At 36.6% G+C, this 25,635-nt stretch overlaps 1 protein-coding gene across 1 annotated transcript in view; it reads right to left on the bottom strand.

Annotated features, from left to right (window-relative positions):
• The window catches only part of VWA8 (von Willebrand factor A domain containing 8), a gene marked incomplete at both ends in the record, with an annotated part of 320,923 nt that overhangs the window by 206,483 nt on the left and 88,805 nt on the right, over positions 1 to 25,635 (bottom strand). The window contains 4 exons of the mRNA XM_084235317.1: positions 7,226 to 7,303; positions 9,258 to 9,426; positions 17,518 to 17,631; positions 19,715 to 19,875. Of these exons, the coding sequence (XP_084091443.1) occupies positions 7,226 to 7,303; positions 9,258 to 9,426; positions 17,518 to 17,631; positions 19,715 to 19,875 (522 nt within the window). The remainder of the gene's footprint in view (positions 1 to 7,225; positions 7,304 to 9,257; positions 9,427 to 17,517; positions 17,632 to 19,714; positions 19,876 to 25,635) is intronic.

Here is a 25,635-nt window from a genome sequence, read left to right as displayed (position 1 = left end):
AGAGTGGACATCCTTGTCTTGTTCCAGATCTTAATGGAATTGCTTTCAGCTTTTCACCATTGAGAATGATACTGGCTGTTGGCTTGTCATAGATGGCCTTTATGATGTTGAGGTATGTTCCTTGTATCCCAAGAATTTCAAGGGCTTTTATCATGAATGGGTGTTGCACTTTGTCGAAAGCTTTCTCAGCATCTATTGATATTATCATATGGTTTTTATATTTCTTTTTGTTGATGTGTTGGATAACGTTGATTGATTTTCGGATGTTAAACCATCCTTGTGCCCCTGGAATGAATCCTACTTGGTCGTGGTGAATTATCTTATGGATACATTGTTGGATTCTGATGGCTAAAATTTTATTGAGGATTTTTGCATCAGTGTTCATTAGGGAGATTGGCCTGTAGTTTTCCTTTTTTGTGTTGTCCTTGTTCGGTTTTGGTATTAGTGTAATGTTGGCTTCATAGAACGTGTTTGGTATTGTCCCTTCCTTCTCAATTTTTTGGAAGAGTTTGTGAAGGATAGGCACTAATTCGTCTCTGAATGTTTGGTAGAATTCATTTGTAAATCCATCAGGTCCTGGGCTTTTGTTTTTGGGGAGGTTTTTGATTACCATTTCAATTTCGCTAATTGTAATTGGTCTGTTTAGGTGTTCTATTTCTTCTTTATCTAGCTTTGGGTGATTGTAGAGTTGTAGGAATTTGTCCATCTCCTCTAGATTGTTAAACTTGTTTCCATATAACTGTTCATAGTAGTTACTGATTATTCTTTTGATTTCTGCTGTGTCCGTTGTGATTTCTCCTCTTTCATTGATGATCCTGTTTATTTGTGCTTTCTCCCTTTTTTCCTTTGTGAGCCTGGCTAGGGGTTTGTCTATTTTATTGATTTTTTCAAAGAACCAGCTCTTGGTTTCATTGATCTTTTGGATTGTTTTTTTAGTTTCAATTTCATTTATTTCTGCTTTGGTTTTTATTATTTCTTTTCTTCTACTGGTTTTGGGGTTTTTTTGTTGTTCTTTTTCTAGATCTTTGAGCTTCGAGATTAGGTTGTTTCTTTGAGTTCTTTCTTGTTTCTTGATGTGAGCTTCTATTGCTATATATTTTCCTCTTATTACTGCTTTTGCTGCATCCCATACATTTAGGATATTGGTGTCTTCCTTGTCGTTCAATTCAAAAAATTTTTTAATTTCTTCTTTGATCTCCTCATTAGTCCAGTGGTCTTCCAGTAGTGTGGTTTTTAATCTCCATGAGGTAGGAAAGTTCCTTGCCTTCTTTTTATGGTTTATTTCTAGTTTGATGCCTTCATGGTCAGAAAAGATGGTTGATATGATTTCAATCTTGGTGTATCTGTTGATGTTTGTCTTGTGCCCCAGTATGTGATCGATCCTGGAGAATGATCCGTGTGTGCTTGAGAAAAATGTGTACTCCGTTTTTTTGGGGTTTAGTGTTCTATAGATGTCTGTTAAGCCCAATTGCTCTAGGTCCTTATTTAGAGCTTTGGTTTCTTTACTTATTTTTTGTCTTGTTGATCTATCCATTGTTGATAGTGGTGTGTTGAAGTCTCCCACTACGTATGTGTTTTCTCTGATGTCTGTTTTCAGAGAGGACAACAGTTGTCTGATATATTTTGGTGCTCCTTTGTTTGGTGCGTATATGTTAATGAGTGTTATTTCTTCTTGAAGTATTGTCCCCTTGATCATAATGTAGTGACCATTGGGGTCTCTTTTTATCTTTTTGAGTTTGAAATCTGTTTTATCTGATATAAGTATAGCTGTTCCTGCTTTCTTTTTTGGTCCATTTGCTTGTAGGATTGTTTTCCATCCTTTAACTTTGAGCCTATTTTTATCTTTTGTAGCTAAATGTGTTTCCTGGAGACGGCAAAAGGTTGGGTTTTGTTTCTTAATCCAGGATGCAACTCTGTGTCTTTTTATTGAAGAGTTTAGTCCATTTACATTTAGAGTTAATATTGATATGTTAACATCTGTATTTGCCATTGTGTTTGTCTTTCCTTTGATTTTATTTATTTATTCTTTTAATAACTTTTTTTTTTTTTGGCCTTCTTTCATTGTTATTCGTCCCTCTGAGGTTCTGGCTTTAGGACTCCTTGTAGTATTTTTTGGAGTGGGGATTTAGTTGCAATGAAATTCCGGAGTTTCTGTTTGTCTGGGAAGGTCCATATTCTTTCTTCAAAGAGGAAGGAGAGCTTTGCGGGATAGAGTATTCTTGGTTGGCATCTGTTTTCTTGGAGTCTGTTGACTATGTCCCTCCACTCTCTCCTTGCCCGTAGTGTTTCTTCGGAGAAGTCTGATGTCAGCCTGATTGGCTTTCCTTTGAATGTTATCTGTTTCTTCCCTCTTGTCAGCTTCATTATTTTTTCCTTGTCCTGGATTCTAGGGAGCTTTACTATTATGTGTCTTGCTGTATTTTTTCTTTCGTCGTGGAAGTTTGGTGTTCTTCTTGCTTCTTGTATATCAATTTTCAGCTCCTTCTTCACATTTGGGAAGTTCTCTTCAATTATCTCTTTGAATATTTTCTCTGTTCCTACTTCTCTCTCCTCTCCTTCTGGTATTCCTATAACTCTTATATTTCCTTTCCTCATGGAGTCAGATAGTTCCCGAAGTCTTTCTTCATTCTTTTTCCTTCGTACTTCTCTTTCCTTTTCTCTTTTGGTTCTTTTTATTTCTGTGTCTTCAAGAGCACTTATTCGTTCTTCCATTTCATCAATTCTGCTTTCATTGCTTTTCCCAGAATTCTTTAGTTCTTCCACTAATTCTTTGATCTCCTGCATTTCTTTTACTTCCCTCTTTAGGGACTCAATTTCATTCTTCTGATCGTTGATTATTTTTCCCTTATCATTGTTTTCCTTTATGACTTCTGTCAGTTTTTTAATCACGGCAATTTTAAATTCTCTTTCTGGAAGGCTCAGAAGTTCTTCCAAGTTACTGTCGTTGCAATCTGGGGGCTGGTTTTCTTTTTGTGGTGTGCTTTTTCTCTGGAGAGTTGCTAGGTTGCGTGTGGTTCTTCTCCTCCCTACTGTCTGTTTTCTAATTTGCCGTATGCGTTGGGACACTGTGTTGTTGGGACTGGCCGGCATCTTGGGTGAGCTTCTCTGCTCCCCTCTGGTTCCTCCAGGAGTCATCTGTCAGTTTCAAGCAGTCTTTATTGGAGAAAGGTCCCTGTCCTAAAATGTCGATGTGGGGACACACTCCCCTGTGCGTCTGGTCTGCCCCGGCGGTAGGTTCCTGCTCCCCCTCTGGGCTTGGACTGCAGGCCAGAGGGGGTCTGTCGTGGGTGAACTTCCCCCCGCTCACCTCTGGCTCCTGAAGAAGCCTTCTGCAGGTAGTCTTTACTGAAGAAATGTCCCTGTTCTAAAATGGTGATGTGGGACACACTCCCTGCGCGTCCGGTGTCAGGCACACTCTTCTGCGTGCCTGGTCTGCCCTGGCTGTGGGTGCTCGCTCTCCCTGCGGGCTCAGACTACTTGTTCGGAAGGGGCCGGGTGTGGGCTAACTCCCCAGCTGGCCACTAGCTCCTTCAGGAGCCTGTGCTGGCTACAAGTCGCTAGGTGGCGCCAGAGATCTCTCCTAGAGCCCTTGGGGAGCTGATTTTCCACCCCGTGGGACAGGGAGCAGAGCGGGGATGGTAGGGTACACCTCAACGGCTTTGGGGTGCTGTGTCTGCCTTGTGCCCCACCGTCGTGGGGAACCCACGCCCCTAATTTCATGCCCCGGGTCTCAGTTCCAAAGCCCTCAGTTCCAGGACGTGGGCTGTAGCCCAGTTCAGTGGCGCGGGAATGGCGCCTTTTGCACCGCTCCCATGCCTGGGCGCCTGGTTCCTGCTTACTCAGGGAGGGACCTTCACCTCAGTGAGGACCTCCGCGCATCTCCCCGCAAGCCTAGGTCGTCTCCCAAGCCTAGGTCGCAGGCGCGGGGACCTGGGCAGCTGCTATCCCGGTCTGCACTTGCTTTTCAAGCGCGCCGAGCGCGCCCTTTTCTGCGCAAGCTTACCGGCAGCCTGGGCTGTGTGCGCTTCTTCCGGGGTCTTTGTTCTTCTCTAATGGCGCCCGGAGCCGTTCGCTGCCCGCTGCCCGCCGCGGCGAATCCTGCAGGGTTCGCCTCAGCTCCCGTTCACGGGGTGTGGTGGCTGAAATAGTTCCTTTCCACTCACAGTCCCGCTTGCTGCGTCTGTTTTTCTTGTTGGCCGTTTTGGTTTGTTGTTTCCCTCCTCTCTGCCGGTCGGAGAGTGCCGCCTCTGTGGGCGGGGGAGGGGAGCAGGGTTCTGCGCTTCCCTCCCTTCTAGTCCTCTTTTATGGCCACTTTCTTCTTCGGGTAGTTTGCTGGCGTCACCCGTTTATCTTCCGTGTCCCAGTTCTCACTGGGACCTGCCGCTTTTCCTCCCTATTAACTTTTTTTAATGGGAGATCTTACTCGCAGTGTCTCCTCGCCGCCATGTTGCTCCGCCCCCCTCCATGAATAGCAAACTTTAATTTTAAAAGTCCTAAAATGTACTTAACATTTGTAACATCAATTTTTAATTGAAGTTTTATTTTGCAAGAAAATGGTGATGATGTGAGCACATTCCCTTAGTTACCATGGTTATCCAGTTTAAAAGCATACCTCATGGGTTTTTCATATTAGCATGATTAATAATAGTATGTCAGCTTCAAAATACCAACGTTCTGATGAAATAGTTAAAATTTTTCTGTTTTAAAGAATTCTTTTTTTTTGAAAGATTTATTTATGATTACAAGAACTGAGGTACAGGCCAGAGGTGTGGGAAGTTAAAGGATTCACCAGAGACAGAGCGGGGAACAGAAAAGGCAGAGAGACTTAAGTACACTGCTGAGAGGAGCAGTGGGCAAGTCAGGAGAGGTCTGCTGTGCCATGTGGGTAGCTTCCTGGCTGGGGATCAGCGCTGCAGTGGCTGCGGACAGCTTCATAGCGTTGCGCTCAATCCCTTGAGCCACCAAGGAGGCCCTAAAGAATTATTTCTAATGAAAATGTAACATATTTTCAGGAACAGGAAACCTTAGGGATGATCTGTTAATAAATTAGTAATTAATCATCTCATTCATTTAACATTTATTGTCTACTATATGCCAGACACTGGACTGGGAAATGAGAATAAAAAATGAACAAGATATGACTCAAGGAGTTCAAATAATCCTTATATTTGTCCAGACTTCTCATAAGAATTACAATCCCAAATGTACACGTGATCTCCTAGAAAGAGATTACAATTTTGGATGGAGGCACCCAAGTTAACCTACATCATTCAGATTATAAGCTAGCAATGCCTTGAACATAGTGTACAGCTGGCTGGTAAGTTCAAGGGTTCCCAATTCAAACTATAGGGGAGATAAAATATATTGTGGTACAAATGCAACAGACAAAATCAAAAGTATATGCCAAGTGTCATGACAGCAGATTAGAGAGACTTATTTCTTTCTAAGGGGGCTGAGAGATACCTGAAAGAACAGGGGATCTGGGGATAAGTGGATAGGAAGAAAGCACATTCCAGGCATGACATAAAGCAAGAGACATTAAGGTATATGCTGGGCTTAGAACTTATCAAGAAGCAAAGAGCTGAGGGTGCTTTAAAAGAAGCTGTAGTAAATGAGGCTAGAAAAACAGCTAGGGTCAGATGGAACTGGTAGGCTTAGCGGGCTGTCCTTCAGTCTACAGGTAAGGACAATCTATCTCTTCACATTTTAAAGATGGGGGAGAACTCAGGAAATAGATTTGGGAAAAGACAATATAGAAGATTCAGCCATTCATTTATTTAACATATATCTGTTGAATATCTACTATGCAGCATGCAATGTTCCAGATGCTAGGGATATGGCAGAGACCAAAACAAAAAACCCCTGTCATCCCTGCACTAAAATCTGATTGAAAGACCATATAAATTCCACTTTGTATGGCAAAACTGATAGTGCAGATTAAGAGTTTGAGAAGAGATTACATACTAGATTATTAGGAGGTCCCTAAATGCAGTCACATGTATTCCTGTAAGAGGGAGGCAAGGTGATCTGACACAGACACACAGAAAGTGATATGAAGATGGAGGCATAGACTGCAGTGACAAGGTCACAAGTCAAGAAATAATGGTAGTCACTAGAATCTGGTAGAGGCAAGAAAAAATTCTCCTCTCAAGCTTCTGAGGAAGTCCAACTCTGCTGACATCTTGATTTCAGCTCACTGATACCCATTCCAAAATTCTGGCATCCAAACTGTGCAAAAATAAATTCCTGTTGTCATAAACCATCACTTACAGTAATTTGCTACAATTGTCACAGGAAAAGTAATACAGGACCATAAGAGGAATGAATTATTGATGAAGAGGGCAGTCAAGAGGAAACAACAATATTCCAGGACAAAGATTATGAAATCTAATATTAAGATAATTACTGACAACAGATAAGAGAACAGATAATATGTCAAGAGCCTAAATTGATAAGATTTGCTTTCAGGTTAAGAGGAGATAGTAGTAAACAAAATCTATAATGATGTCAAGGTTTCTAACTCAAGTAATTTGTTAGATAGATCATTAATCAAGTCAGAAAATTAAATGAGGAATAGGAATAGATTTAAATCACAAGGACAATTTAGTTTTCAAAGACAGGTTGAAATTACAGTGATCCAAGAGTATTCAGTTAGGAACTGAAAGAAACATTTATTAAATAGTTAACAAGTAGGAGATTCTTCACATACATTTTTATGTTTAATCATCACAACCTCTTCATGAAGTAGCTGGAACTTTGCATTTGACAGGTGAGAATAACGACTCTCACAGAGTTAGACAGTGACAACCCTTTATCTCTCCAACATACCATCTCAGAATGGAAATAAGATTGAAAATAGAGAGTGAATGAGAAAAGAGAGTTTAGAAGCTGAAGATAAAGATACAAGCATTGACATAGAACTGATACTTGGAGCTCTACAAATAGGTGAGATGGGATGGGAGGCATGGGAGGCAAGGGAGCCTGAGATAACCCCCCAAAACAACATAGTCTCCTCTAGATCTAGAAGTTGTCTTTTATGATACTAGTCACAAGGAAGTGGAATGTTGAAAACATGGATAGAGTAAAATATATGCACAGGACAAAGTGTAGCATGCGGAATAAAAATACCAGCTTAAAAAATACATTTTAAAACAGTGAATTATAAGAACATAAAGCAACATAACATCAATAACAGAAAATTCTATGGTAAGAAGCTCAGACTTACCGTGGGATCTTGTGTCTCTCTGAGACTGTGTGTAAATGACAACAATTTGTCCAAAGCTTCCTGAGGTATATTTGGAACCTATTTTATGAGAGAATTGAGGAAAAACAAAGAATAAATTAGGATATCTGATCAATATACAGCTAGTTAGCAAATAACATTATAGTTACATTTTTAGAAAGTCCCTAATTAAAGGTAACATGTTTATCTCATGGATAAATTTGCTTATTCATCTTCTCAGGAAATACTTAACCAGCCTTTGTTTTCTCTTTAAGAATCAGGTAATAAAAACCAAGTCACTCTTGTCCATTTACAATTCTAGTATCAGGATAAAACTGAAAGGAGCTTGTTTATTTGTAATTCCTTTTAAAACCCTAATTTTAGAAAGGAGCTTTTGATTTCTACCTCCAACTAAGAACTGGCATATAGTATACCTATAGAAAATTTTCATATTTTATCATTCCCTATTTTGATAGCCTTAACATTTTTTTTAATACCCAATTTTGGCTTTTTTTTTTTGCTGAATCCAAATTCCTTCATTGAGTAGTAATTGTACATAAATGTCTAAGTGATGGACTGCATCTTGTAAAAAGATGCTCAAAATGTCCATTCCTATCACCTTCTTAGCACAGTGGGCAGTGCATCAGTCCCATAAACTACATTCCTCAGAGTCATGATAATTTATGTCAATGAACTCTGAAGAACAGCTGCCCAAAAAACACACATTGATGGACTTTAACAACAGCGATTTAAATCTAATTAAATATTTGATCAAATTGAATCATAAGAAATTCTTACTGAAACAATATTAAAATTTTTAACTCAAAAAATGAGAGATGTTGGGCCTCCCCGGTGGCGCAGCGGTGGAGCGCTGTGTTGCAAAGCTGCCCGCAGCCTCTGCAGCGCCGGTTCAATCCCCGGCCACCGGGTGAGGGTCCCACATGGCGCGCAGACCTCTCCTGCCACCCGCTATTCCCCTCAGCAGTGTACTTTGTCCATCTGCCTGCTCTGCTCTCTGCTCTGACTCTGGTGAATTCTCTCACCCTTCTGCGCTTCTGACTGTACCCAGTGCTTGTATAAATAAATAAAGAAACAAATAAATAAATAAATCTTTAAAAAAAGAGAGAGAGATGTTTAGAAAAATGGTAAAATGTGACCAATTCAGGAGCAAACTATTCAGGATATCTCTGGAAGTTAAATGATTGGAACTTTGACTTTAACGGCTATTTCCTAATTGACATCCATGCTCACAAAAACACCTGAAATTCACCCGGATTTTCAAAGGAATGCGTGTATTTATGCACAAAGTTAATTATTAGTGATGTAGAACAGAAATTTCTGTGCTGATGGAAATGTTCTGTTTCCGCTGTCTAGTAAGTAGCCAAAAGTCTTAAAGGCTATGACAACTTGAAATATGATTGGAGAAACTGAAATTTTTACAGTGTATTTCATGTAGCTAGTGCAACTATGTTGAACAGTACAGTTCTAGGACTCCCAAAGTGCTACACATCATGTTTCTTTAAGGAAGACACTGATGCACTAGATGTGCTAGATTGCATAAAACTGTAAGCCACCAGATAACTCATCAGGTAAGTAGACGATAAATTACAGTCCTGAAAAGGCCGGGACTACTTAGCATTTTCTACAAAATCTAAGGACTCCCATTACATTAGAAAATTTAAATAGTCAACTTTGGCTGAAAATAAAAAAGGAAAAGGAAGCCCAAAACTTCCTTCATAAAAGGAGACAAGGGAGAGCTCACATCCATGATTCTCAAAGTGTGCCCAGACCAGCAGCATCAGCAGCATCTGAGAACTTAAGAAACGCCAATTCTCATGTATCACCTCAGATCCACTGACTCAATAATCTGTATTTTACCAAGCCTCCAGATGATTCTGAAAAATGTTGAAGTACAAAGGAATTTGGGAGAATGCGGGTAGAAAAAGCCAAAAATGTCCAATACTACTCCAGCAGGTATCAGAGTGTCTTAAAAAGAGAACTAAAAGCAACAGCCTAGAACTGGCTTCATGCTTACCATTTCTTTAATTACTTGCATTTCTTCACTTTTCACAAGTGGTTTTATGTGATGGAAAAAGAACATGGTTAAGAACTCTGGTCCCAGCCACTGTTGTGTTGTGCTTCCTATAACTGGGGGCTCTGCCAAAGCAATGATTCTGAAGGAGGGGTGCACAGGAAAAATGGATCTAAAAAGAAAAAAAATTTAAAAAAACATAAGCTTTCACATTACAAATTAGGTCATGGTAGCTAAAACTTAGGGCACTATATGGCTATAATGTTGTTAATATAGTCAGAGCTGTTTTCCCAAGAATGAGCTTTGGAAAAAAAAAAAAAAAAGGATATTCTAACCACCTTTTTTAAAACAAAAAAAGAATTACCTGTTGTTAATATGGAATATACCACATCTACTGAGGAAACTTCATTCTGGCACAATTCACTGTTTTGGATATGTTTTAATGCCTACAATAAATTTTCTCCTTAGTCTCTTGAAACCAAATCCCATCCAGTTTATGTTCATTACATAGGTCTCCTACTTTTATTCAAAATCTGTCTTGCAAGAAATTCACTTATGTCAATCACAGAAAGACCAAAAAGCATGATTCAGGATGAGGAGACTTTTTATAATACAGAAGATGTAAACAGCATAAGGGTTTGGATTAAATTTAAAATTTGGATTCACAACAAAAATAGTTAGATCTTAAAAAGGTAGTGAAAATTTAACTTTTATGTAATTTTCCCTTTTGTCATTTCATAGGAAATGATGAATTTTAAAATGACCCATTTTATAAATGTCTGTTAGAGAATCTGAGGATATAAATATTCTGGGACACAAGAAGGTAAGACTTCCCATGGTTTGTCAAATTATAAGAGAGGCAGCTCCATGAAAGGGGAAGGTACCATGTCCCCCAGCCCCATTTACATGCAGTTCTTTTGGACTAGCTACTGAGAACTGGGGGCGGAACTGAGTGGCCAGGTGGAACTGTCTAACTTAGAAGGCAGGTGGACTCTAGCGGAAACATGGAACAAGACACATGGAGAAGAAGGGTGCCCTTCCTACTCAGTTGTGGACTTACACCAGGGACTTGGGGGACCTGGAAGGAGACACGTGAGAAGGCTGATAATGGCTGCTGTTACCTTGATTTGTACACTGATTTTGCTCCTTTCATCCCAGACTTGCCTGGCCTCTTTTGCTCCTTTCCTGTGATTTCCTGCCAGAAGTGCCTTAGACTTGTGGCAAGGTTTTGGGCCTTTGTGGTGCCACTTTTGGCCAAACTTCTTTGGCTAGACAGTTATCCAAAAGGGGATGGGTAACTTTGGGTGTTTTGTTGTGAAATTATTATCCTTTGTTTTCTCTCCATGCACACTAATCCTGTTAAAGTTCTTCCACACTAAGTGTGCTTTTTTCTTTTTTTTTTACACTATGATGGCCATTTAGAGTGAGAAAGTTTGGGGGTCCCAGTGTACCCCTCGCTGCCTACTAATAAAATGACTTGAAAAGTTTTTAGAGAAAGTGTTACGGAGCAGCCCCGATATAAAACGGGTTGCCTGGCTGTGGGTCCTCACCCACATGCTTAAAAGGGACTTATTAATACCCCACTACAGGCACACACAAAAGGTTAATAAGAAACAAAAGGACTAGACATCCCTTATTATGATCAAATCAAAGTGGGTGATATTGTCATTTTTAGCAATTCTATTCAAAAGCCAGGTAGAAATACGTTAGTAGAACTATCATTCTTATTAAGAGAAATGAGAGAGGAAATGCAGATATCTACCAAGATCTCCAGAAAAACAGAAATACAGGTACACGACTGGCAGTTCTCTAGAAACAGACTATCCACTGAGAATAACTATTATGATAGAGCCCAATAGTTAAATGGTTAGGCGGTTGGAATATCAGAAAGTGGAATATATGTGGAAAGAATCCTACAAATACTCTGAAGATTTCAGATAAGAAAAAGTCCTCTCAATACAACCATTAGGTCCACTGAGTCCTGGACTATATGATTTGTAATTTTAGGAAGCAAAGGAAAAGCAACTTTTAAAAATAGTCATATGAAAGGTGAATACATATTCACAAAGCTACCAGATACTATTTTGTCTTCTAGGTAGGAAAAATGAAAGACTTATTTATACATATTTATATAGGGAATGGGGATGATCTGTCAAAAGGAGCTATTCTAGGAAAAGAGACAGAAAACAACATGGACAGTGCCCGAAAGTCCTAAGCATAGCATGATCACTCAGTAATTAGACTGTTACATATTATAACCTGGACACAGAAAATTCTGTGATCTGAAAAATAAAAGGGAATATTATTCTATGTTCCACTTCAGGTAACTGGTTTGCTATAATCCAGAAAACTACTTCATGGCCTCCTCTCTCTTCGCTGGTACAAATGACGGGTGGGAGAGACAAAGCCTGTTTTGACTGCATAAAACTCAAACTGCAGACTTATTTTCTCACTCAAAATGGTGAGGGATAGTAAATCAGGGAATAAACAAAGCCAACATCCAATCAGCAAGCCACAAGGGGAAGTCCAATTTCCATCCTTAAACTAATAGCTGAGATGTGAAGTTAGAAGTAAATGAGCAATTAACATGAAAACAAGTTAGGTGGATTGATTTTAAATAAGATCACAGTTATTGCTTAGGACACATAATCGTCTGCGGCTTTTTGGTTATGGACTTTTGACCTAGCTGACCCAAAGAGGGCAGTTTTCTCGGACAACCGGGGTAGATACAGGGAAGTATATACTAACTAAAAAACAGATACCTAATTAACGAATAACAGGATGAAAATAACTTTTGTTATTTTGTTTGCTAAGTTCTCTCCAAAGGCTTTCTTACATATAAATAGATGGTATGGAAAGTCATTTCCTGATGATGTTAGGTTCTCCAACTTTGTAAGTTAGAAAGCAGAGTATTTCTGAGGATCTGCCATGTGCTTTTGGGTGATTTGACATGCTGATAGGTGATACAAAGGCTGAAGAAGTAGTAAATAAAAAATAAAAACAAGCATTTTTAAAATTTTATATCAAGGTTAACTTAATTTTACCATAATTAACAAGTAACAAAATTGGAGCTCGGGTTTAACTTAATATGAACATTATTTTCTAAAGATTAAGGACTTAAAAAGCAAAAAGATCTATTGGAACGATTTTTTAAATACTGAGGTCAGAATGTTTGGTCAGTATGTTTTAAGAATATTTTCCAATGCTTCTCAGAAATAAAATGAATAAATAACTGATCTACATAATACAAAGGATCTCAAAATAATTAAGCTGAGTGAAAGAAGTCAGACCAACAGGAGTACATACTGGGTGACTCCATTTATATAATCTACATAGAATAACTAGTAGCAGATTCTAGGAGTGGGTTGAAAAAGGCCAGTAGGGATGGATTACAAAGAATTCTGAGGACTCTTGGCTGTCACACATGTACTGATTATCTTATGTGATAGTTTCACAAGCATATATAAGTATCACAAATTATCAAACTGTACTCAGTTTATGCATAATTTAGTATATGGCAATTATACCTCAACAAAGCTATTATAAAAAAAGAAAGACTTCAGTAAGTTTTAATCTTTGAAGGAAATTGTAAGGTATATCTTTGTCAAATTTTTATGTAAAGAAACATGAAAGAACTATATAGAATTCTATAAAGACATTAATCATGAGCTGTAAGGGGATTTAAATGGCCTTCCAAACTATATTACCAATGTTTCAGTTCAGAACCTAGAGGTCACACAGTTCTGTATATAGTCAATATTTTGTCTTTTTTACTAGCTAATTGTCTTTAAAAGCTAACTGCATGAACACATTCCTTATTCATCTCTACAACACACCTGGTTTAGTGTAATATTTGGAAAAGAGCGATGCTAAATAATAAATAAATGTATTGCTGCTGCTAATAACCATCACTGCAAAACACTTTTTGAAGATCATTGGTAGCAAGGATAAACAAAGGTAAGTTATAAAAGAGCTGAATATAATGGTCTCCCACATGAAAGCAGAGAAGAGAGCCTAAATCTGGCCTTCAATGAATTTATAAGTGCATTCTCTGTATCAAAACGACAGAGCCAATACACACAATAACTAGTAATTAGACCCTTCAAAGACACAGAGTTTAAAACTGGTCCTTAACAACAAAAATGTTTAGGATTATTTTTAAAAGTCAGAATTTGCTTAAGGCTCTTCTTTTGAGACTCATATACAAAGACTTGGGCATAAAGTCCTAAATCTACCTTGGAGAGCCTTTTTGTTAAAAATTTACATGACCTAGTTTGCTAGCAAAGAGTTGCTGAAGTTTCTGGGGATATAGGGGGGATTGCTAAAATCCTAATAAGAACAAAGGGGTCTAGAGAATATAACTAAGGATTCTGTCCAATGTCCAGTGGGCTCATCACTGATAAATTAAAAAAATGACAAATTAAAAACTGTGTTCAATGTTGAATCACAATACAAAAATAAGATATTCAACAAAAATGCAAAAATATTAGAGCATATACAATTATAACTGAGTCTAGGCCACTAACCATTATTGCTTCCCTGAGAAAACCGTAAGACCTTTCTTGGCAAAATAAACTATTAGTAAATCACAGAAATTCTCACCCCCCTCATCTATGCTCTGACCAACTGTTTAGAAAGGACATATTTAGCAGCCTATAGACTCTGTGCTCCCCTTTCCCCAATGAAATTTTTCTCATCAAAGGAAGCAGTTCTATTTTGGGTCTTATTTCCTGTGAGAAATGCAGGCATGGTATCTGGTATGTGTGGCCATCATGCTATTTTTATCCACCATGTCTAAGGTATTCCTTAGAAGGAAAGTCTCTAAGACTTTCTTACCCATTGCTAAGGTCATATTAGCCATGTGATTACCTGCAAAGAATGTCACTCTGGATATAATCAAGGTATGGAACTTTGATGAAGAATTAGAATACAGTGAAGGTAGGTAAATGAGTCAAGTACAATTGTTTCGAAACTGGATTTCACTCTGAAGTTGAAAGGTTTGGTAGTCAATCTAAAACTGGATTAACAGAATTACTTTTGCCTTGAGTTTCATAGAATTTATCGTGGGCTAAGATCTCTTCGCTCATTCAAAAATATTTACTAAGTCATCTACTATATGCCATTATTGTGACATTAGAAACAAAGAGATAAGACAGTGAGCCTGACAACATTGAAGTCCTAGCTTCTAGTTATTTGCTGCAGGCCAATTACATCCTTGACCTTTCTTTGAACATGTAAGACACCAAAAAATTCCTTTGTGCCATAATATTAATTTTTTCTGTAACTTATAATTAAAGTGGTCTTGCCAAACACAAATATGAAAATTCTTCCTATCTGACAGTCAAATGGGTATCTAAATTTACTGGACTGGAACTAGAGGCAAAGAACTCACTGCCTTCTCTTCATTCTACCTTTGACATTTGTATGTTAAAATCCCGCACAAATAAAAAAAAGCATTAATTAATAGCTGAGTTTATTTAAAGACTATCAGATAAATAATCACTTTGCTGAATTTCAGTTCTGTGATTAGGTACAGATATAAGAAGGAGAGACCATTCAGTTATGAGTTAATCTGCAGTGCCAATGCTAATGCCAAGAGTGACAAGAGATATGGACAGAATATAGGATCAATTCTTGTTAGATAACAGATAATATTACTTGCTGCAGGGGGCCTTGCTGCCCCAGCCAGGTAAGACACTGGCAAGCAGCTAAGATAAAGGGTCTCACACCGTGGGGCTGAAGTTAAAGAGCCTCCCACTGTGGGGCTGAAGATTTAATATCCCTTTGTTTTTTTGTTCTTGGTCATAAAAAGAGAAAAATTTCTCAGAAAGTAATTAGGCAATAAATTATACGTATCAGCATACTGTAAGAAAATGGCACAGCATGGCGCAGCAGACCTCTCCTGCGGCACAGCAGACCTCTCCTGCGGCACCTGCTGCTCCCCTCAGCAGTGTCTTCAGTCCGTCTGCCTGTTCTGCTCCCCACTCTGTCTCTGGTGAATTCTCTCACCCTCCCGCGCCTCTGACTGTACCCCAGTTCTTGTATAAATAAATAAATCTTAAAAAAAAAAAAAGAAAGAAAATGGCACGGAAAATTATCTGTTTAGAAATTAGTTATTAAACAATTTGGCCCACTTGACAATGGGAGACAATTTATTGTACATGCCTGACAAGCAGTCCAGAGCAACAATTATAGTCAGTCCTTCTTTTGTTTTTTTAGAAATTTCTTAGGAAAGTTTTTAAATGAAGTTAATTGTGTTAAGGAGTTTCTAGGTAGGAAAAGTTCTGATAACTGAGAAGCAGCTGGTTTCCGGCTGAAGGCCATAGGAATAGAAGAGTCTTTTGATGCTTAGGCTTTAGCTGATAGGGGTGTACTGACGGCTATCAACTGTCTTAGGTAATTGTCTAACTGAAATGAGTTTTAGTATAAGGCTTAGTTTTTTATCTATTAACCTTGAAGGTTGCTTTCTTGTGGAAGGAACATAGCAACAAAAAGTCTAAGGGATGCACTGATTGTTTCTGCTTTGCTTCTATGCACATGATAATGTAATCTCACTGGCTTGCTAAAAATGTATAAATAAAAACCCTGCTGAGCCCCTCAGTAGGAGATACTTGCACCAAAAAGAAGCGTGCATATCTGCCTCATTTCCTTCCCTTCAGCCCTTAACGTGTCGCCTAGCCCCTCTCATCCTTTCAGGAACCCCTGACACAACATTTTGCCAAGGCTTGCCATCGGCAATTACTTAATACAACATCTCATAATTAATTTCCTAAGTACAAATTTCCTACTTTTTATGCTGTGCTATGTCTTTTTAGTTAAACTCCCTGCTCTCTACCCAATAAACAAAGGCTTGAAAGAAATACTGACCAATAGGGTTAAAGGAAGAATCTATTATAACCTAATAAAACTTTAAAAGAGAACATACATATTCTAAGACAAAAATCACACAAAAATTTAATCAAATTAAATAGGAAAGGTAAAGAAATTTGTTGACAATCCATATCATCAGCATGAAGCAGGTTCTGTAAAATGTTGAACTATGACTATGTTGAATGACTGTGTTAAACAACAAAATAGAGAAAAACTATTTATAATAGAAATAAGTAAGTAGAAAAACTATAATAGAAAATAGCATGATTCTCAAGTAAAAAAGAATACCAAAAAAAAAAAAAATAGGCCTTAACTATTTAGGCATAAAGCAGACTGCTTGTCTCTAAAAGTCAATGAAGTCCTTAACAAACTGTTAACACATACAAGGGAAAAGAAAATTAGAAGTTCAGACTAAGAGGTTCACTATGAAAATGAATCTTAGAGAGGCCAGAGGGAATGGGGAAGTGGGGCTGGTGGGAGACCTATTGATAGAATGTATGACCCATATCAAAATACCAGAAACGTAAGTATTGGCAAGGATGTGAAGAATGATGAGAATGTAGAGCTGGTCCAGCCCTTATGGAAAACAGTATGAAGTTTTCTCAAAATATTAAAAGTAGATCTGCCATATCAGCAATTCAACTTTCTTGGAATCTACCCAAAGAATATAACAACATTCATTTGAAGGGATATATGCACACCAATGTTTATAGCAGTACTATTTACAATAGCCAAGTTATAGAAACAATGCAAATTCCCAAGGACGGAGGAGTGGACTAAGATGTGATGGAGACACACAATGGAATACTACTTACTCTGCTATAAATAAGATGCAATATTGCTATTTGTGACAACATAGATGAAACTAGAGGGGATTTTGCTAACCAATGTAAGTCAGAAGGAGAAATATCAGATGTTTTTACCCATATTTGGAATACAGAGAAAGAAAACAAAGGAACAGACAAAAGTAAACCAAAACAAACCCTAGAAGGCTGACTGCAGAATTATGGCTACCAGATAGGGATAGTGGAGGATGGAAGACAAAGTAAAGATGGGACTCAGTGGATTACGGTAGAGGATAATGAGTGCTTTAGTAGTGGATATGCATGACAACATGTATCAGAAGTGGTGTCCATCTATACTCTAAAGTACATATAGTGTTTTAAACCAATGTAATCTCAATAAAAAAATGATACCAAAAACAATTTGATAGAACAGAGGGCAGCATATGTCTTAGATAGACTCCTCAAGGTTTAAGAAGTGCCAAACTATGAGCATGGCAGCACAGCAAATTAGGCTGTTCAATGTTATATAGGTTTCACCCCAAGATTAAATGAAAATGAAAAGAAGGTATACTTGACAGTAGGAGTAAGAGCAGTGTATCCAAAATTACCTCTTCTGTAGTTGCTCATCAGACATTTGCAGCTCCTCTTTTAAACGCATGTATCTGTCTTCTCTTAGCAGTCTGGAGCCATCATAAAGGCTCAGCTCTCGATCATGGATTAACCTAATGGGATAGGTGAAGGTCAGGAAACAAAATTAATCAGTTTTGAAAACTGATGTTATTAGAGGTTGTTATTATAATCAGTTAACATTTTAAGCATGTCTGGTATTACTGGCAATTGAGTCTACCAACTTTATTAGAACAACCTTTCAAAATTTTAAGTTGACTAGTGCCACTATATTTGGCAAAACTACTGGTTTCTGAATGAGGGATGAGTAGTCATGGATACTGATGTGGATAGGAGGAGGAGATGGAATGTGGAAGAAGGAGGGAAATGAAAAAAAAAAAAAAACTGGAGTGGCTAAAGGGTAACTATGAGATACATGTTTATGAACAAGGCAGTTGAAATACACTCCCTTGAGTAATTTTACTATGAAATGAACAATATCAAAATATTTCTAGATTTAGAATTACAGGATAAAAAAATATCAAAAATCTCTGTGGTGATATAACTAGTACTATTTCATATACGAACTATGATAGTTTACCTAACTATCCACAGCACAAATTGCAGAACTGTCTTCCAGATGTTGTAAATGTTGAAAGTACTATTCTTGACATTACTGCACTTAGGGGAGGGTAGACTGCATCATGCAGAGGTTAGGAGCATGAACAGTAGAGTCAGTCTAGTTTGAAATCCAGCTGTGTACCTTATTAGTCGAACGAGCAGGGAGGGAGAATACTACTCACTCTACATTTTTATCTTTTATAAATTGTGGCAATAATACCAATTCCTTAGTATTGCTGTGCAAACTGACAGCTAATGTAAGGCAGATGCTTAATATATTCATTCTTAATATTGGCTGTACATTAGAATCTTCTAGGAAGAATTTTAAAATACCAATATTCAAGCCTTATCCTGGGTGAATTACATCACAATTTGAGTAAGTGGAGTTGGAGACCAGGTATCAGTGATTTTTAAATTCCATCCCTGCAAGGTGATTCCAAGGTAAGGGATTAAGAAGAACTGTCCTAGCATAGTGCCCAGCAGAGAGTACTCAAATTAATGATAGCTGCTGTTACAATTACTTGGCCTAACAGATGAAAGATAGCCAATGAAGGAGACATTTTATTATTTTATTTCTGCACTTGTCTTTTTGGAAGAGAACAATATTTAAAAACTATGGGATGTACATGATAAGACACCGAGACTCTATATATTACTTTTAAAATACTCCCAAATCTGAATTAACATAGTGGTTTTGGAATCTTTAATTATACTTGGTATCTGCATCCTATCAAGGATAAGAAATTTTGATTTGTTGGTTTGGGGAAAGGGATTATTCCACTTATTTGATCTTTTTTCACTCAGTTAAAGTTAAAAGTCAAATGTCTACAAATGACAGAATCCTGATGTAATCAAAAAGAAAAAAATACTATTATTAATCTGTCAAATGACTCAAAATGGGGATATTTTCAATGAAAGTTACACACGAAGTCTTCCCTTAACAATAAATTCTAGAGAAGTTAATTAGTAATGTGTGGTGGGTATTATCCCAGCCTAAACTTAAATAAGTTACATAAGTCTCATAGTTTGTAAATGTAAAGACTTCATATCCTGTATAAAATATAATCAAACAACTATTACATTATGTGTAAGGAACTACATTTTCTCTCTCCCCTTCAAAAATAATTCTCAATAAGAATAACCAACAGCTTAGATATATGATTTTTAAGGAGTCTGTAAACATACAATGAAAAAATCATGAAAATATTTCTACCTTTAGAAATCACTGGGTTTAAAATATCAAAAATCTTTATAATGAAATCAATACCATTTCATATATCAACTATGATGTTGAAACTGTAACTCTAATAAATTATAGAAACTTCAGCTGTGTGACTTGGTGCATTTACCTTAAGCATTACAGTCTTTCTAAGGCATATTTTCCCAGAATGTTCATTTTTGAAATTTTTATTGTACTGTTTACAACAATAAAAAAAAAACAACACTGCATTTCACCTTGGATGTGGAATTATAAGTTTTTCTGAATCTATGTAACACATAAAAAAAAATTTAAAAAACTAAGAGAGTTCCAAGTCTACCATTTATATGGTATGTTTTTTATATGTAAGACACACAAACCTTTGCAATACAGCCAGGGTGCCTGCGTTGACCCGGTGAATGCCATCCAAGAGGACCAGCTTTCCTTCTATAGCAGCATTTACAAGGGGCGAAGACCTCCATGCAGTGTCTCCATTAGGAAGAGTGTATCTCTGCTGCAGCAAATCACGTGCTGTCATGTCCTACACCAACCCCGACACCCATGAAAATAAGTGCAAAATTATTTTTAAGATATGATGAAAGCCTCTTAGCTTTATAGTTACCTTTATCTGAACATACATCCCATACAGCAATTGACAAATCATCTCCAATCCAACAAAGAGAAAGATACTCAGAAGCATTTCTTGTCCATTTGAGGTTTTTTTCCCTTTTACTCATCCATTTAACATAGTAAGAGTGAAGGATATTTTTCTCCTTTTAATTTAACCCCCCCCCATTTTAAAATGTTTATCTGATATGTATATAAATGATGAAAATACTTTCCATTTGACTTTAATAGAAATATACACACTCAGCTGTCTTCCAATAGGGACCAAAAACATAGGGTTTCATTGTAAAAACAGAGGCCAAACAAACTCAATAAGCAAACACACTTCTCAATAATGTGCAAAAACTTTCTTGCAGTTGATGACTTCTCCTGAAAAGTTATGCTAGGAACCATCACAATGACTCCTTTCATTTTAAAAGACATGAAAATGTAGGAAACTGAGTAGACAGTCATTAGATGAGGTACACTATTTGACAATGATTAGTATGGCACTTAGAAGCAAATTTCTGAAGCATACACATAATGTGTTAACACTGAAACAGTAACACAGAGTTAAGCAAACTATTAATAATTGTGGCATAAAATTATTGTTAAAAAAAACAACTTGGGAGCCAGCCATACAGTACAAACAAGCAGATGTGTTAGTGTTATAGATGACAGTGTCTTTGCTGTTGTCAGTTTCTGATTAATTTTCATGCTACTCATATCAAGTGAACGTTAAACTTCTATAGTAAATTTTACTGAAAATTTAAAAATCTTTAAAAAAAATCTTTTGTAAGTTCTTTGATATGCAACTCTAAATTTTAAGCAGCTAGACAACTAGTGGTTTTGTTTAGTCACAGCGTTAAGTCTTAATTATTTCAACGTTCTCACTATCAAAGAAGTACTGACTTAGGAAGTATGAATAGGGTTATATTAAATCATAAAGACACTGGAGAAACAATGACATTCAAACTCAACAAATCCCAATAACTGTAAAGGACCAGTTGTGACATATCAGAATTTGGCTATCTCATTCATTTTATCAGATTTTTCAACTGCAAGTTTGAAATTCTGTGCAAACTATAGAGGAAGATCCTTCTAATTCACTAATGGCAGTTACAAGAGCCAAGACTAAATTTAGAACCATCGTCAATGTTTACTGAGATGGTTCTTGGTGAGAATGAGCTCATTCCCACTCATGGCTGTGCTCAAGAAAAGGATCATGCTGCAAGAAAACAGATCAAAGTAAATGTTTGTGGGTCACTTTTATAATTAAATTATTTAAAAAATTCAAATGTATATATAGACATATAAATCTTAAAAGTTAATTTAAGAACAGATTTGAAGAAACTCCTGCTACTAATTGTCTCAGAAAAATATTCACTATAAGAAGTTATATCACACATGGTCCTAGAGTATAAAACAAACGGAAAACATGCTTGGTTCTAAAACAAAGCTACATATTGGAAATGGATGAGGGAACTTACAGCAAATATAGTTTAGGTACCATCACCCTGGCGATTTGGATTCTACAGAGTAGATCTAAAGAGGGGCTTACTAAATATGCTTTTTTTTTTTTTAAATTAAACACTACATAGGTGATATCTAATATGCTTCCCAGGTGGGAAATAATGATAGTATACTGCTCTATAAAAGAGATACAAAATTAGGGCCTCCCCGGTGGCGCAGTGGTTGAGCACTGGGTTGCGAAGCTGCCCGCGGCCTCTGAGGCGCCAGTTTGATCCCCGGCAGCTCCCCGGCCACCGGAGGAGGGTCCCACATGGCGCGCAGACCTCTCCTGCCGCCCGCTGCTCCCCTCAGCAGTGTACTTCGGTCCTTCTGCCTGCTCTGCTCCCTGCTCTGGCTCTGGTGAATTCTCTCACCCTCCCGCGCTTCTGACTGTACCCAGTGCATGTATAAACAAACAAACAAACAAACAAACAAAAAAAAGCCTCTAAATAAATAAATAAATAAAAATAAATAAATAAAAAAAGAGATACAAAATTAACATGAAGCTTTGTCCTAAATAATCTCATTTATTTATATATTTTCCTTTTTCTAATAAAGAATTATGAGATTGCATGAGGATACATAAAATGCATAACAGAATGGCATAAATGACAATGTGAAAAAATGGAGGAAAAAGGAAAGATGATGTCTTATTTCCTTTAGGTATTTCCCTACTGGTATTTAAAAGGTAACATGAAGAAGGCATTCCACTGATAATATTTATAAAGAAATGGAAGGGTGTTAATTTTGAAAATCCCAGTACCTCACTGAAAACAGATGGTATTCTGAACTAACTTGGTTCTTGAGTGTTTTGCCTGGGCCCAGGAAAAAATGTTGAGACTTAAGAGGTTCAGACTTCTAAGGAGTTAATGTTAGCAACTGGTAACTCAATTTTTAAATTTCAACAGAGAAAATTCTTCACTTCTACACCAACACATTCTGAATCACCATTCTGTGAATGATATGAAAAAGAACTACTTCATTTGGCCATGATTCCAAAGTACTTTCATTTCTTGTTAATTCATACAATGTGTACACTACTTGCCTCATTCAAGTAAGAAAATATTTACTAATAATGATAGGAAAGAAGATCAATATCCAGGGATCCTCTTTTTCAACCTAGCTGATTCCAGTAGAAAAGACCCCCTTTCAGTTACTGAAGTAAAGGAAAAAGACTATTTGTTGCTACACAATGAGTAACCAGTTAATAGAGTTCACTGCTGTTAATATCAACCCCAAATACCAATCAGAAATATTCTTCCTTTTTTTCAGTCTTCAGAGGGAAAGAAAATGCAAAAACCTGGCATTTCCTAGAAGACTAATTCAATTTAGTTTTATCACCTACTCTCTGCATACCATTATATTAAAAAGAGGCATTCTTCATTTCTAATGTACCTTTCCATTAAAATAAAACCCCTCTTGAGAGAAAAATAGCATTCCCATTAAGACGAGTTGTTAGTTTTCATAGTTAAGGCCTTACGGTGGGAGTAAAATTGAAATTCCAGCTTTTCCTTAAAGACATGATTGTCCCTACTTTCAGAATATTAATTATAATTAGAAATAATTTTCAACTAAGTTATTTTTGGTGTGTCAAAATACAAGACCAACAAAGTAAAACTGAACTTTCACAGAACAAGTAAATTTAACCAAACCTAATTAAAAGAACTTTTCAACATAATCTGTAAGGTTATGTGATATGAATTAATTTTTAAAACAGAGCAATAGCATTTTCAAATGTTGCTGTCTTTAGAATATTTGAGTTTTAGTACCATGAAAAGTGAATAAATAACTTTGTTTACTTTACCATATACTATTTGATGGAACTGTTTAAAATATATATCATTACCGTATACTTCCTACCTACACACGAATCCTAAAAGTAAGTAGACTGGCAAATTAAAAAAAAAAAAAAAAAAGAGTCTGTGGCTTAATCCATGTAAACATTTTGGAAGCACTAATAAAAATCCAGAAAGATAAATGATACCATTATGCATATATTTTTGTTATCCATGAAACCTTTGAACTTAAGAGACTATAAATAGCACTAATGATATCATAGGGCCAAAACCATTTCCTCTTTCTGCATTTCCTTAAAAATTTCTAAATAACAGGACATGAAATCTAGTTCCTTTAGAGCTACCATTGTCTAACCTTCAACACCTCACCTTCATTCAGATCCCTGGAAAAATCCATATATCTCTTAAGATTCTGTGTCATTTGGATTTTTGCTCTTTTGATTTGCAACGGAGAAACCCTACTGAAAATAAAAGTGTCCTATTAAAATGAGAAGCAGCATAACTGTATGAACTGTATCAGAGAATTATATTTGAATCCTAAAGCAATTATATAACTTAAATGTTTTCAGTATTTAACTTTTCTGAGTCTCTTAAAAATCCAGATATAAGTCACTTGTTTGATAAAATAACTCTAGTGTTTAAGTAAAAATATATAGATATTTAATAAAGTTGATAAAACAAGGGCAAAAGAAACCAAGAAAGGTTACGATAGCACACAGAATGCAAACTATAATTTAAAACATACTCTCTAATGTCTAACACAAAGAATGCCTTTTCAAGTTACATAAGTCATAATCACTATAAAAAAAGATGCACCAAAAAAGATGCACCACTAAAATTCTTGATAATGAGATTAAGAAAATGTCTCACATAGGTCAGGTGTCATACAAATACTGTGTTCAAAGAAATAAAAAAAGAAATAGTAATTCCAGTAGTAATACTCATGGAGAATTTAGTAGGTGGTAAATGCTTTACATAAATTCACTTGTAATCCTTAAAAACCTAAGAGATAGGTACATTTATTATCTTTATTTTATAGATGACAAAACTGAGGTACAAAGTGGTAAACAACTTGCCCAATCAAGGACACAGCTAATAAACAGAGGAGGTGGGATAGCCTTAAAAATATTATTGTGACAAATATAGCAACAAATCTCGGTAACAGAAATTCCACACAGGAGAACTAGTCTGGATTAATCAATTCATAACTACACATTAGAGTTAACATAGGAATATGCTAATTGCACAAATTGAGGTTACCCTTCACAAATGCTGTTTCTCAACCTACTTCTTTGAGAAGAGTAAGAAAGTAGTAACTATGATGTTACCATTTCCTAAAATGCTGCCAAATGCAGTCTCTATTGGTTTATAAAAAACATCTTTAAATACATATATAAAAGTTGAATAAAAATGTTTTAACAACAATATCTCAAGATAGATATGACTCTTCATTCATTATTTCTGAATGAACCCAAGAACAATGGGTATTTCTTTTTTTGATTGGGGTAAATAAGCAATATTAATGTTCTGGTTTCCAAAAGAAACTAGATGATATTCAGTATGCTTTCTAGGGCTACCTCAAAAAACATTTCCAGTTGGGCTACCTACTGAAAAACATTTTACCAGTAGCATAAACACTAAGAAAAATCTGGGACTTAATTGAGTAAAAGAATGCACTGAAACTAGGTGATGTAAGCCATCAACTGTACAACAAGGAATGAATTATGTCCATACCTATTAGTGGTAGAATATTATATGAATATTGCATAAACACAGAATGTTAGTGATTTTAAGATTCCAGAATAGAAACGAAGCCATTATTTACAGTTGAAGGACAGCACACAAGGCACGCTGCCAACATTCCTCAGTGACATTTATGTTTGATCTCAAAGGAAAAGGCTTCTTGTTTTACATATATTGTAAAATTATTTGTAAACTCTTCTAAGCATCTCCTTCAAGTTCCCCTTTTAAAGAACTATTTTTAGCCTGTCATACATATAGTCAGTGCTCCCTTTATGTAAACAGTGATGGCAGTACAAGCCGATTATGATTGTTTTAAATTATTCTGCTAGGGATGAAAGAAGTTGATTTTGAATCATTTCTAGTTTTCCTCATTGTAACCAGAGGATCTATTTCAAGATGATCTACTCAAGAGATTTATTCTATGAACACAGAGCAAATACTTGTGATTGAAGCTAACCTGAAGACAAACTCACTGTCTCACTAACAATTGACTTAACAAAAGGACATCTTAATAAAGTCACAAAGTAATATATAAAGTCAAGGTCAGTATATGTACAAATAATGTGTGTCCAATGAAAAACCCAATCAAATCCCCTTCTACTATCCTTGTATTGAGAGAATAGTAAATCAGAAGCATCATTGCT

The sequence above is a fragment of the Talpa europaea genome (genome assembly GCF_964194135.1).
Source record: "Talpa europaea genome assembly, chromosome: 6".
Lineage (NCBI taxonomy): Eukaryota > Metazoa > Chordata > Mammalia > Eulipotyphla > Talpidae > Talpa > Talpa europaea.
The sequence above is the reverse complement of the archived record's forward strand: the minus strand, read 5'-3'. Positions and strand labels throughout refer to the sequence as shown.